Source organism: Ictidomys tridecemlineatus, chromosome X (genome assembly GCF_052094955.1).
Source record: "Ictidomys tridecemlineatus isolate mIctTri1 chromosome X, mIctTri1.hap1, whole genome shotgun sequence".
NCBI classification, from domain to species: Eukaryota; Metazoa; Chordata; class Mammalia; order Rodentia; family Sciuridae; genus Ictidomys; species Ictidomys tridecemlineatus.
In genome coordinates this window covers 68,911,181-68,924,114 of record NC_135493.1, presented here as the reverse complement: position 1 = coordinate 68,924,114, position 12,934 = coordinate 68,911,181, and the positions used below count along the sequence as shown (strand labels likewise).

At 36.2% G+C, this 12,934-nt stretch overlaps 2 protein-coding genes across 17 annotated transcripts in view; one reads left to right on the top strand and one right to left on the bottom strand.

The window, feature by feature from the left end:
- Zc3h12b (zinc finger CCCH-type containing 12B) overlaps positions 1-10,125 on the bottom strand; it is a 296,095-nt gene extending 285,970 nt beyond the window's left edge. For all 15 annotated transcript variants that reach the window (XM_078034622.1, XM_078034627.1, XM_078034620.1 and 12 more), the window contains exon 1: positions 9,615-10,125. The gene's annotated coding sequence lies outside the window, so the exon portion shown is untranslated. The remainder of the gene's footprint in view (positions 1-9,614) is intronic.
- Positions 10,126-10,145: 20 nt separating this feature from the next.
- Zc4h2 (zinc finger C4H2-type containing) overlaps positions 10,146-12,934 on the top strand; it is a 73,279-nt gene continuing 70,490 nt past the window's right edge. Inside the window, exon 1 of one of the 2 annotated variants that reach the window (XM_005335211.5) lies at positions 10,146-10,274. Coding sequence is in view for 1 of the 2 variants with exons in the window: in XM_040282374.2 (XP_040138308.1) it covers positions 10,267-10,274 (8 nt within the window). In the remaining variant the exon portion in view is untranslated. The remainder of the gene's footprint in view (positions 10,275-12,934) is intronic. The other variant, XM_040282374.2, reaches the window with a different exon arrangement.

Here is a 12,934-nt window from a genome sequence, read left to right as displayed (position 1 = left end):
ATTCAGACATTCATTATATGATTATTAATTCAGAACTGGGGAATAAGATCCTGAAGTTTACTACTTTCCAAGCTAGGACAACACCATCAACATATTAAGACTATTGGGTGTATTATTCACAGAATAGAAAAAACAATCCTAAAATTCATATGAAAAAAAACAAAAAAAGCCAGAATAGCCAAAGCTATCCTGAGCAAAACGAACAATGCTAGAGGCACCAGAATACCTGATTTCAAATTAAAATACAGAGCCATAGTAACAAAAGCTGCATGGTGCTGGCATTAAAACAGACACAAAGACCAATGGAATAGAAGGTGGCACAGAGACAAGCTTAAACAGCTAGTCATTTGATTCTTGATAAAGGTGCCAAAAACACACACTGGAGAAAAGACAGCCTCTTTAGCAAATGGTGCTCGGGAAACTGGATATCCATATTTAGAAAAATGAAAACTACATCCCTATCTTTCACCCTGTACAAGTCAATTCAAAAATAGACCAAAGACTTTAGTGTAAGGCCAGAAATCTTGCAACTGCTAAAGGAAACAAAGGGGAAACACTTCAACATGTAGGCATAACAACAATTTCTTGAATTGGACTCCTAAAGCTCAGAAAATAACAGCAAGAATCAATAAGTGGGATAATATTAAATTAAAAAGCTTCTCTATAGCAAAGGAAACAAAAGAGTGAAGAGAGAGCGTACAGAATGGGAGAAAATTTTGCAAACAAATAAATTTACAGACAAATTACTAATATGCAGGATATAAAAAGAATTTTAAAAAATCAACCATCTCTATGTATATCTATAAAGCATGAATTTTAAAAAAGTAAGGAAGACCAGTAAAGTAAAAGAAGGGTATTAGGGGTAGGGTGGAGGAAAAAAGAAAGTACTAGGGACTGAAATGGTGCAAATTATATTCCATGTATATATGATTATGTCAAATGAACCCAACTAATATGTATAACTATAATGCCCTAAAAAACATTAAAAAACTGACCCCCCCAAATACATAACCCATTCACTGAATGGATAAATAAACTGAACAGAAACTTTTGAAAAAAGTAGTACAAATAGTCTACAATTATAAGGAAAAATATTCATCATCTTTAACTATCAGGGAAATATAAATCAAAACTACACTAAGATTCCATCTCACCTGTCAGAATGGCAATCATCAATACAAATAATAAAAAAATGCTGGTAAGGATTCAGGGGAAGAGGAATTTATACAGTGTTGGTGGGAATGTAAATTATTATAGCCATTATAGAAATCAGTATGGATGTTACTCAAAAATATAAGCCAGGTGTGGTTGGAGCACAACTGTAATGCCAGAAGTTCAGGAGGCTGAGGCAGAAGCATTGCAAGTTCAAGGCCAGCCTCACAAATTTAATGAGGCCCTAAGCAGCTAAATGAGACCCTGTCTTAAAATGTAAAAAAGAATAAGAAGGGCTGGAAATGTGGCAATGGTTAAGTACCCTGGTTTTAAAAAAAGCTAAAAAACAAAACCACCATATAATCCAATTGTACCACTCCTCAGTATTTGCTCAAAAGAACTAAGTCAACATACTTTAGAGATACCTGCATACCCATATTTATCATGGCACATCAGAATACCCAAGTTATAGAATCAGCCTAGGTGTTTGCCAATAGATGAATGAATGAAGTAAAATTGGTGTATATATATGCACAGCACATTATTATTCAGCTGTAAAGATCAAAATTATGTCATTTGCAGAAGAATGAATGAAACTTCATATCATCATGTTAAATGAAATAAACCAGACTAAAAAGACAAGTATATTTTCTACCTATGTGGAGGCTAGTTTGGGGGAAGGATATCATGAATGTAGAAGGGAGATCATTAGTGTAGAGTAATGGAATGGGAGGAGGGAACAAAAGAGGATAAGAAGAGGTATTGGGGATTGAAATTAATTGAATTATGCTATATACACGTGAGAATCCGCCACAGTGAAACCCACTATTCTGTACAATATGCACCAATAAGTAAGACTACTGGGTCATAACTTTTAATGCGTACTTTGCTTTCATACTCTGATGAATCAATACAAACTTTTAAATGCAGTGAATTTATATCCAAATAATACTGCCATTGCAATTTTTAAAATATCTAATAGTAGTTTACCATAATAATTATTACCTCAATTTTGCATACACTATATAGATTGACAATCCCTAATATAAAAATATGAAATTCAAAATGCTCCAAATTTCAAAAATTTTTGAGCAAAATGTCATATTCAAATAGTTCCATATTTCTGAATATTTCAAATTTTTTACTTTTAGATTAGGGATCATCAACTGGTAAATCTATGCAAATATTCCAAAATCCAAATAAACTCCAAAATCTGAAACACTTTTGAAATCCCAAGCATTTCAGATAAAGATAATCAATTTGAGTTAAGAGTTTTCAAATCTCTTTCACAGTCCCATTACATCTAATATCCTAATTAGTAACAGAGTGCTTAGGTTTTTAAATACTTAAAACTTAGATCTTCCTAACTTTAGCACTCCCTCTTAGCACTTACTTGCATTCAGTACCAATACACTGATACATGCTCTATTACTTCCTAACATCTGGTAGGAATACAGCTGTTTTTTCTATAAAGTAGAATTCATCACTAGCATGGGTTGACACTATGTAGAAAATGTTTTTTATGACTATTCTATCTATCTCTCTACCTACCTATCTACCTATCTATCTAACTATCCATCCATCCATCCATCTCTCTCTCCAGGCTATTACAAATTGTTTATTTGTGGGGCATGTGTGAATTAATAAAGTTGGACTCACTGAACCAGCATTTGTTATAATTCACAGTAAAAAAAATAAATTAGGATATTTTGTATAGAGTTTGCTAACAAATTAATAAATAAGACAATAAAGTGGAAATTGAAACTACTTCAAAGAACCCTTAAGCACTTTATTATTTTTTTGTGGTGCTAGGGATTGAACCCAGGGCCTTGTGCATGCAAGGCAAGCACTCTATCAACTGAGCTAAATCCCCAGCCCCCTTTAAGCATTTTAGACATACATTTTTATATATAATCTACTGAATACACTCACTATAAATCATTCTCCTGTTTATTAGAACAAGATACCTAAATTTACTACTCTGTTAATCCAAATCTGTTTACCACATACATATGAAATGCATAAAATACCAGCTCATAAAAATATTCTAATATTAAAAACTTCAATGATTTTAGACTTATTCTCCCTAAATTATTGGAAAGTTAGAAAAATTTGAAACAAAATCTAATACCCCTTTTCTATACACCTACATTTTTCTTTTTCTATGAAATCACAGGTACCTATTGGCAGCAATAATAATAAAACAATAGCAATTAAGTCTATTGATGGTGAGCACAGACAACGCAGTTAACAATGATAGGCTTGAAAGTGTGCAGGAAGACAAATAGAACATAAGGATATATGTGCACATTTAGAGATTAAACTCACCAAGAACCATTAAATGTACTGGTGTATGAAATATACCCAGAAATACAAAGGTACACTTGTAAGTAATGAGACTGGCTTATACATGACCTGTGAAATCAAACCTATTTATGTTACAACTCATATGTCAACTAGTTTTCAGTTTGGAAGAAATATAAAAGCAGTTCCAAGTAGATGGTAAGAAATGTCACAGAATATAAAAGTATCCTCTAAATGTCTCCACTGAAAGATACACAAATACAAAGTACTGACAATAAGATCAGAAAACAGAGAAGATAATCATTTTTATTCTAAAATATAATAAAACCTAAGTATAACTATATAAGCACAGATGATAAAAATATAATGATGAACTCTGAATTAATCCCAATGAAAGGAGTCCTACTTTTATTCAAGAGTATTCAACTTACAACAATTTACTTTATATAATAATGATTTTTAAATTTCCTGGGATAGATACAGTTAAAAAACAAACAAACAAACACATAAATTATTCTCCCTACTGCTACTTTGAGTCAAATCACCCAATTTCAAATGCAATTCATCTAATAGGGATCTGGCCATTTAAATTATCACATAAAATCTCTCCTGAATGACATATATATGTACATACATATGTATACATACACATCTATAAATAACAAATGTACAGTCATATTTGGTTTCTATTACATAATATATATAGTATGTTCATGCATATATATACAAATATATACAAATACATATCCAAATATAGACATTATATATACCTATATTACATATTACATATAACTATATTTGTATATAGAAAGATATTTGTATATGTCATATGTGCATGCATATATTTGAAGATATATATAATATATATATACAAGTATATGCATATATATAAATGTAATATATACAAATGTCTTTTGTAAAACTCATTTAGGGGCCACAGAAATAACTTAGAAGTGACAATGAGGACAAACCCAATATCCACAGCGGTTTGGAAAAGTGGAAGTGAAGTACAAAAAGTGAGCTTAATGAAGAGCTCTATTATTCAGAAATGTGAAAGGTCAGGGACACCTAGAAGACCCTAAAAGTTTCACCAGAAAACTAAAACTAGTCAATGAATTCAGCAAAGTAGCTGGATATAAAATCAACACCCATAAATCAAAGGCATTTCTGTATATCAGTGACAACTCCTCAGAAAGGGAAATGAGGAAAACTACCCCATTTTCAATAGCCTCAAAAAAAAAGTAAAATACTTGGGAATCAACTTAACGAAAGAGGTGAAGGATCTATATAATGAAAACTACAGAACCCTAAAGAAATCTAAGAAGACCTTAGAAGATGTAAAAATCTACCTTGCTCTTGGATAGGCATAATTAATATTATCAAAATGACCATACTTCCAAGAGCACTATACAGATTTAATGCAATTCCGATCAAAATTCCAATGACATTCCTCATAGAAATAGAAAAAGCAATCATGAAATACATGGATATACTAATGCTTACTCTATAGTGGTTTTAAATTAAAGTTGTTATAAAATGCCATTTCATCATTATTAATTATTTCATAATTCAAGGTTTCAGTTAATATTTATTGCAACTACAATTTGTTACAAAATTTTCTATTACACAATATTATCAACAACAAAATTAATTCCAGAGGTACATTTGTGGGTAGGAAAATAATGAATCAGACCACAGGGGAACTTTTGGATGCCCATGTTTCAAAGAGTTAGCAGGCATAATATGACATTAAGAGAATGATAACAGTGCATGAGACAGCTCCAATGAATATTAGTTAATAATTTATATATGAAGGGTTTTGTTTTATTTGTAGGCACAGTATTTGAAGAAGGAATTCCACTGTCCACTTCTTTTCCTACACTGAAGTATCTTATCTTTGCTATTGGTGTCTTTCACTTAATGAAAAAGGTTATGTTCTAGGACAATTTACTCCAAATGAATAGTTGGGGGAAAAGATGTATTTCTGATAACCTTCCATCATAAAATGTACAGATGTGCTCAGTTGGAAAATGGTCATTTGACACACCCACAAAAAGATCATAGAATAAAATAACACTTGTAAAACTACATATTTAAGAAAAAGTAAAACTTATGAATACATTGCTAGTACTCAGTATAATGTTGTTCTTCATCAGGACTCAGTAATTAAATGAGATGTACAGAAACTGACAGTTCTTTACCCTGTTTCACATGCTGTCATCAACTAAGATATGTACCTTAAACCATCATAGTACTTAGAACTTGAATTAAATTACTTTTCATTGTCTCAGCAGTTTCTCCATCATTTCAATTCACCAGTTCTCTTTCAAAAGATCTTCCTTTTGATACTGGCATAAGAAGCTAAGAATAGAAATGTGCAACATTTGTTTAGCAAGGGAGATTTACCTCAATAACTTCTGAATACATTTCGCTACTTGTTAACTGGTTGAATTCCAACAATAATCATATATTTGTGGACTGAGTCTGAATGGATCATTATGTTCTCTAATATGATTTATTTAACTATTATCAGACCTGCTAAGTAGACAATAGTTGAAATAAAAATTTTACTTGTTGAATCTAGAAACTTTAAGCTACTGTGAATTAAAATTTAAGAAGTAATTTTAATCAAAGAAGACTAATGCTGTAGCAAAAGATACCACATGAAAGGTACAAGATAGTGTACAGAAACCTCAAAAAATTGGAGCCTCAAGTTGGGAGCCAGGAGCGGGGGTGCATGCCCATAATCCCAGCAGCTTGGGAGGTTGAGACAGGAGGATCACAGGTTCAAAGCCAGCTTCAGCAAGGCATTAAACAACTCAGCGAGACCCTAGCTCTAAATAAAATATAAAATAGGGATACGAATGTGGTTCAGTGCTTGAGTGTCCCTGAGTTCAATCCTAGTACTCAAAAACATTTTTTTTCAAGTTTGGCTATATTGTTCCTTAAGTGTATGCATCCTGGTTAATTCCAAAATGTGAATTTCTGTTGGAAGACATGCCGTATGTGTGTGTGTATACACATACATTTATGTATGTGTATACACACACATACACACACACACATGCACACGCACATATATATATATACATATGTATATATATATACATATGTATATATATATATATATATACATAACTCTCAGGAGCACTCAACCACTGAGCCATAACCCTAGCCCCATTTTGTATTTTTTATTCAGAGACAGGGTCTCACTGAGTTGCTTAATGCCTCACTTTTGCTGAAGCTGACTTTGAACTCAAGATCCTCCTGCTTCAGCCTCCTGAGCTTCTGGGATTACAGGCATGTGTCACCATGCCCGGTGCTAGAGAATATTGAAACACATATTGCAAGCCTTGGGAAAGATCAAAATTCAAAATTAAAAGTAGTTTCTACTTAATGCATATTGTTTTTGCACCAGTGTACACTGTAAAGTTAAAAAATTGTAAGAGAAGCCATACTAAGACAAGGACCATCAGTAATTACAGTAGGCTTTTCTTTTCTTTTTTGGTACCAAGTATTGAATCCAGGGACAATCAACCACTGAGCCACATTCCCAGTCATTTTTATTTTAATTTTGAGACAGGATCTCCATAAGTTGCTGAGTGTAATTGTATTTTAAATACTGATATTAGCTGCCAATTATTAATATTTGCCTTATTAATAATATTACAGCTTTGACAGGTATAAATATTCAGGCCTCTGACATATCTCTCCCCTTTGTTTCAGAAAATGATAGAAATAGTAGTACTAAGTGGTAATGCTAAAAACTAAGTTATTGTATATTTTAATGAGCCAAAATTCATGTTGCTTATGGAATTTGTCCAGTAGTCTTTGGAGCATACTAAGAACCTAAGGTTGTACTTATCAGGCCAGTTTTTTATGAAACACTTAAGTTATAAGCGTCTCTTTCTAGATAGTACAAAATGAACAGTAAAAATGTACAAATTATAAAAATATGTGAACTTAATTATCTATACTTACCTAGAAAACATTTTCACATGCTCCAGGAAATAGAACAGTTGTTTTTAAGTCTGATTTTTATAGCAGGAACATTTGTTAAATTATTTATATTTATTAATTTCCTATGTAATCTATCAATGAAAATTATGCCCACTACAAAGAACTTAATTGCCATTGATGGCCCCCTTCTTATTTAGGTTTACCTAAGAGAATACTATGCACAAGCATTAGAAAATCAAGTACCTTAGCTCATGCTATGCTGAATTCCTTCCCCTTCCAACAAAGCTTATATTTCCAAAATCTAGACTGATTTTTCCTATAAAACCTTTTCAGGCAAAACCCAGCCTCTGGTGATCTCTCTTAACTCTTAATTCTTTTAGTTCCTATTCTGCAATGTTCTGTGTTCCAATTATTGACTATGATGTCTCATATATATATTTTATTCTGTCCTCCACACTATGCAGGACAGTAGTGAGTAATGAACAGAAGCTTGAAAATTAAAGCTTCTTGAAAATAACTTAAAAAAAAACTCATTCCAGAGTTCACTGTTCAAGTGCTCTGACTGCACCTGCAAAATGAGCTATCAATATTAATTTGCCACTTGGTTATGACAACCTTGTTAAATGCTAGTGTGTATTTGGTGCCTACCTAGCCATATTCATTACAATATAAATATATTGGATCCAATCACTTCCTGGTTCTGCAAGTACATGAAGGTGAACAGTACTTACTCATATGGCACATCATTATTTCAAATAATTCAAAGTTGAATTCATCAAGAGATTGTCCAAAACAAAACAAAAAAAAATCTTTAACTTTGGAATGTAGCAACTAGAAGTACTCCAGATTGCCAGTATACAAAACAAACAATACACACTGAGGACCAAGATCATTTTCCAGTAGTACCAGAATTATATTGTGCTTTAAACCATAACCAAGAGAAGCTCAAACAAAAATGCTGCCAAGGCAAAGTATTTCACCCAAAAACTATCAGGGAGTTGGCAGTCTTAACAGATTCACTAAATAAAGTTATCTAATCACAAATGGCATCTATATACTTTTAAATATCTTTAGCTTTTAAGCTAAAAACTAAATTTGGCTTTTCCATTATTGTGCCTTTTTTTCACCACTTCTTTTGGATAAAGGAACCTAAAATGGCTTAATACCAGTAGGGAGGGAAGAGAGCCAAAGCAAAGAAGAAATCCATCATTGACTGTCTGCTCAGAGCACCTTACAATCAGAATTACTATTTAATTTAAATTCAGTTCACTTTTGAAAGGGTTCAACTATGAACTGAAAATTCTGACCATCTACTTTTAAAGAAAAATATCACTCCTCAGAGATAATGTCTTTCCTTTTCACAACTCATTCATATCAATGTTTTTGGAAGTGACTATTTTCAACTGCAGGCTACCTCAGGAGTAAAAAGAGATCACAATGACCCATCCTCAGTTTTATTTGGAACATTTTGGTTTCATCAACATATTTGTAAAAGAAAAAGTATGTCATTCTGGATGAAGAGTAGTTTGTAAAGCCTAATTCCCCTGTTATCACTCATCTACTCTGCCTACTTCTTAAGTTTGATGGCACTTTGGAAGTCGAGTAGTGACTAGTGTTGCTAGTTTGTTTTAGTATTACCATTTAATGTAAGTACTATCTTCTTACTTTTACATTTCAGGAGTCAGAAGCCAGGCACAGGCTTTCAGAAGCTCTTGGCACACGAGTAGAAGGAACACTGAAAAGTAAGGGGCCACTCGAGCTAGCTGTTCAAGCGTTGAGTCAAGAAAAGACAGCAGCCTAGAGAATGGCTCCTGAAAAGTCTGTAGGTCAGGCTGAGCCTCGCGAGAGCAAAAGCCAGAGCCAGAACGAAGGGAAAGGGGCGAGCATGGCACTGGGAGAGTCAGTCCCAGAGTCAAGGACCAAGCTGCGTGACTGTACGTAGAATTATCAGCATCTAAGGCATCTAAGAAGCAAAGCCAGGCCTTAAACACTGACTCCACGTTCCTGGGCACCAGGGTCTAGCCCAGAAAGTCATGACTCTGAGAAGAAAAACTACCTCGAAGGGATTAGTGAGCTTGAGAGGAGATGTAGGAGAAGCATCAAAAGCTTCTGCAGGAGAAATCGCTTCGCTCGCCTCCCAGGGCCCCGGAAGCCAGGAAGGCGATCCAGCACTGGGCGAGTGTGGTGCCACTACTCACCCCTACTCCTCTAAGGTCCTGGTCATCGCCTTGCTCGACGCAGCCTCTGCAGGGGGGAGCCCCTCCCCCGCCCGCCACGCAGAGTGGGCTCGGCGGGCGAGAGGAGGCAGCAGCGCAGGTGTCCCAGAGCCGGGGCCAAAGAGAAGCTGGGTGCAAGAGAGGCAGCCCGGTGCCTTGCGCTCCTTGGCGCCGCCAACTTCACCACCATCGACGTGGAGGGACCAGGGGAGGCAACGGGGAGGGGGGGGAGGGGGGGGCAGGCCCTCGCCCAGGGGCCCGGACCCTCCGGAGGTACTAGGCCCGAGCCTCTGGCGGGACCGCCGCCCCGGGTCCCCTCAACGACCCGACCCCCAGGCCTGATTTCCGTCCCTCGGCCCCCGCGGCCACAGAACAGCGGCGGCTCCCTCTTGGGGCCGCGGTCGCAGCTGCATCCTCGTGCTCCTCCTCCTCTGGCGCCGCTGCCTACACACACAGCCCTGGCGCCGTTACCGCCGCGGCGCCCCGACCGCCGTTGCCTAGCAACCGCGCGCATGCGCCCCACCCCCGCCGGCGACCGCCGCCACCGCTGGCGCCACTGTCAAGAGCTCGGACCAGCCAGTCTGCCATCTAGAAAAGTGCGCAAAACCCCACTTCTGGGAACCTAAATGGAGTGATGTCAAGGTAAAGGTGGGACAGGGAGAGGTCCAGGTTGCTCTGCAATTCGAAAGGACTGGGGAATTGGAATACCACCATCTCCCAGCCCCAGGACAGGCACCTGGGCAGTTAAGAGTAAGAGTTCAACAACCTCCCTGCTTATTTCGCTGCCTTTAGTCTTGCCTCCTCCAATCCATCTTTCACAAGGCCTGCCAAAGGGAGTTTCTAAATAACTTATCTGATCATGTCACTTGTCTGCAAAACTCCCATGATTAAGGGACAGCCCCCTTAATGAGGCCTAAAAAATCTTGACTACCACAACAGTATCCTTTAGGGTCTCCCTGCCTTTAGACTTGTCTCCCTTCAGTCCTTTATCATATTTCTATCAGAATGATTTTATACGTCATCTATTCTCACTTCTCTGGTTCAGAGAATGGACTTTGGAGTTAGAACCAAATTTAAACTTCTGTTCCACCACTGAATAGCTCTGTTTTTGTTTTGTTTGTTGAGTTAGGATGCTGAACCTCTCTGAATCTGTTTCCTCAGCTAGAAAAATGGGGATAATCATAGTACTTACAGAATAGTTATGAAAGTTCAATGAAAGAATGCCTGTAAAGCACTTAACACATAACTTCTTCTGGCACAGAGTAAGCATTCAGTAAAAATTAGAGCTATTTTTTAGTAGTTCATCATTGCCTATAATACAGAAGAAAGTAGAAAATCTCAAGATTCGCCTGGGTAAGTAATCTATATGAACCCTCCAGCCTATAGGGCTTGTTTTTTAAATACTTTTTTAATGGAGTGCTGAAGATCAAACCCAATACCTCACACTTATTAGGCAAGTGTCCTACCACTGAGCCACAGCCCTAGTCCCTGCTAGAGGGCTTCTTGCTAAACCTACTCAACAGGATTTTTGCTAAAGCAAGACCATAATGAGAATGGAATATAAGGAGTCTGATCAGATATCAAGGGTGATCAGATAACAAGGAAGGGTCATTTTTACCATACTGACTCAAGATTCTTGCTAAAACTGGACTAAGTGGGTCAAAGGCAGACCCCAAGTTCAAGTCTTAATTAAGAAGACTCAGAGGAGCCTGACTCAGCGTTTGGTCATAGAGATTGTGAAGCAAAAGACAATACCTTTTAATGGAAATTTGTGTCACCACAGATTTAGTTTCTTGACTCAGTACTGCTTGGCAATTCTTTCACTTTTTCCTGAGCAATCTCTCTCCAGTTCTGTCCTACTATTATTCCCATCCTTAACCATTTCCACATTTACTGATGACTTCATCACCTATTTCTCAAGCCCTCCACCAAATGAGTGACTTTATTTTGTACTTTCCTTTAAAAATTAAAGCTAACAGGAAATTTTCTCACCTATAATCTGGATCTGCTCCCATGTTAAACCTTTATCCCTGCAGTTTCACATAGCATGTGTAATACTAAATTGTCAATTTGAGCCCCTGATCCTTGTTTCATTCAGCCCCTCAGATCTTGCCCCGTTGCTTTTACTTTATGATTCCAGTATCCTACACTTCTCTCTAGTGAGTCACTCTCCTCAGCCTATAAAACTTAATCAATGCTCTTCCATTGTTAAAAGGAATACTCTTCCTTTATTTTGGACCCTTCTTTAGTTTCTTAGATGTGTCTTCAGTTATCCTATCAACTTTCCTTCTCAGAGTTATTTATCTACATACATTGCCTGTATTCCTTCACTTCTCATTCACCTCTCAAACATGGTAGTAAGGATTTCACTTCCACCTCTAAAACCTCTTTTGTTAAAAGCACCAAATACTGACAAATTTCTTTATGTACTGGGAACTTTCAACACTTTTCTTATTGGATCTCACTGCTGCACATGATAATATTGATCACTTTGGTCTGCTTGAAATTGTATACTAACTTGGTTCTGGGACACACATTCTTCTTGTTGGTTTCCTTCCTTTTTACTTTTCTAATTTCTATAGGTTTCATAGCCTTTTCTTCTACCCACTCCTTAAATGTTGGTGTTCCTCCACAGTTCTGTGCTTGGCCTGTTTCTCTTGTTCTACTATCTGAAATCTATTACCTATACTTGAATACCTTTCAAATCTATATTGCTGGCTCAGACTTCCCTCCTGAGATCTAGGTCAGAATAGATTTGAGTATATTCAGGTGCCTACTAGACATTGCTTTGGATGCCTCCAAGCAATTCAAATTCAATGTATCCCTACCTGAGCTCATTATCTTTCCATGCCAATGTGTTTTTCTTTGTTCAGTTCCCAAAATAACTCCCAAAAGGGAAACACTGGTACCATCACATAATTATTTCATATTCTCTCAGAAATAGCTGTCTTATGAGCATTTTACGTGTTATGCCAAGACTTCTATACATTTTCCTGAAAAATAAAGTGCAAATATGCACCAAAGAGGAGTAAATTATATAATCAGAATAGGAGCTTCATGAGGACAGGCATTCCTGTTGGCTTTGTTCAATATTCACAATAATATGTGGCACATAATAGGCCCTCAGTCAATCTTCATTGAAAAATTCAATGAATAATTCTGTAATCCTATACTTAAAGACTCTTAGTTCAAGAATTCTAGTAGATCATAGCATCCAAATAAATGGATAGACAAATAAATAGATATAAATGAATAGATATCAATATATACCCATAGATTATGGAGAAATATTACTTTTATGT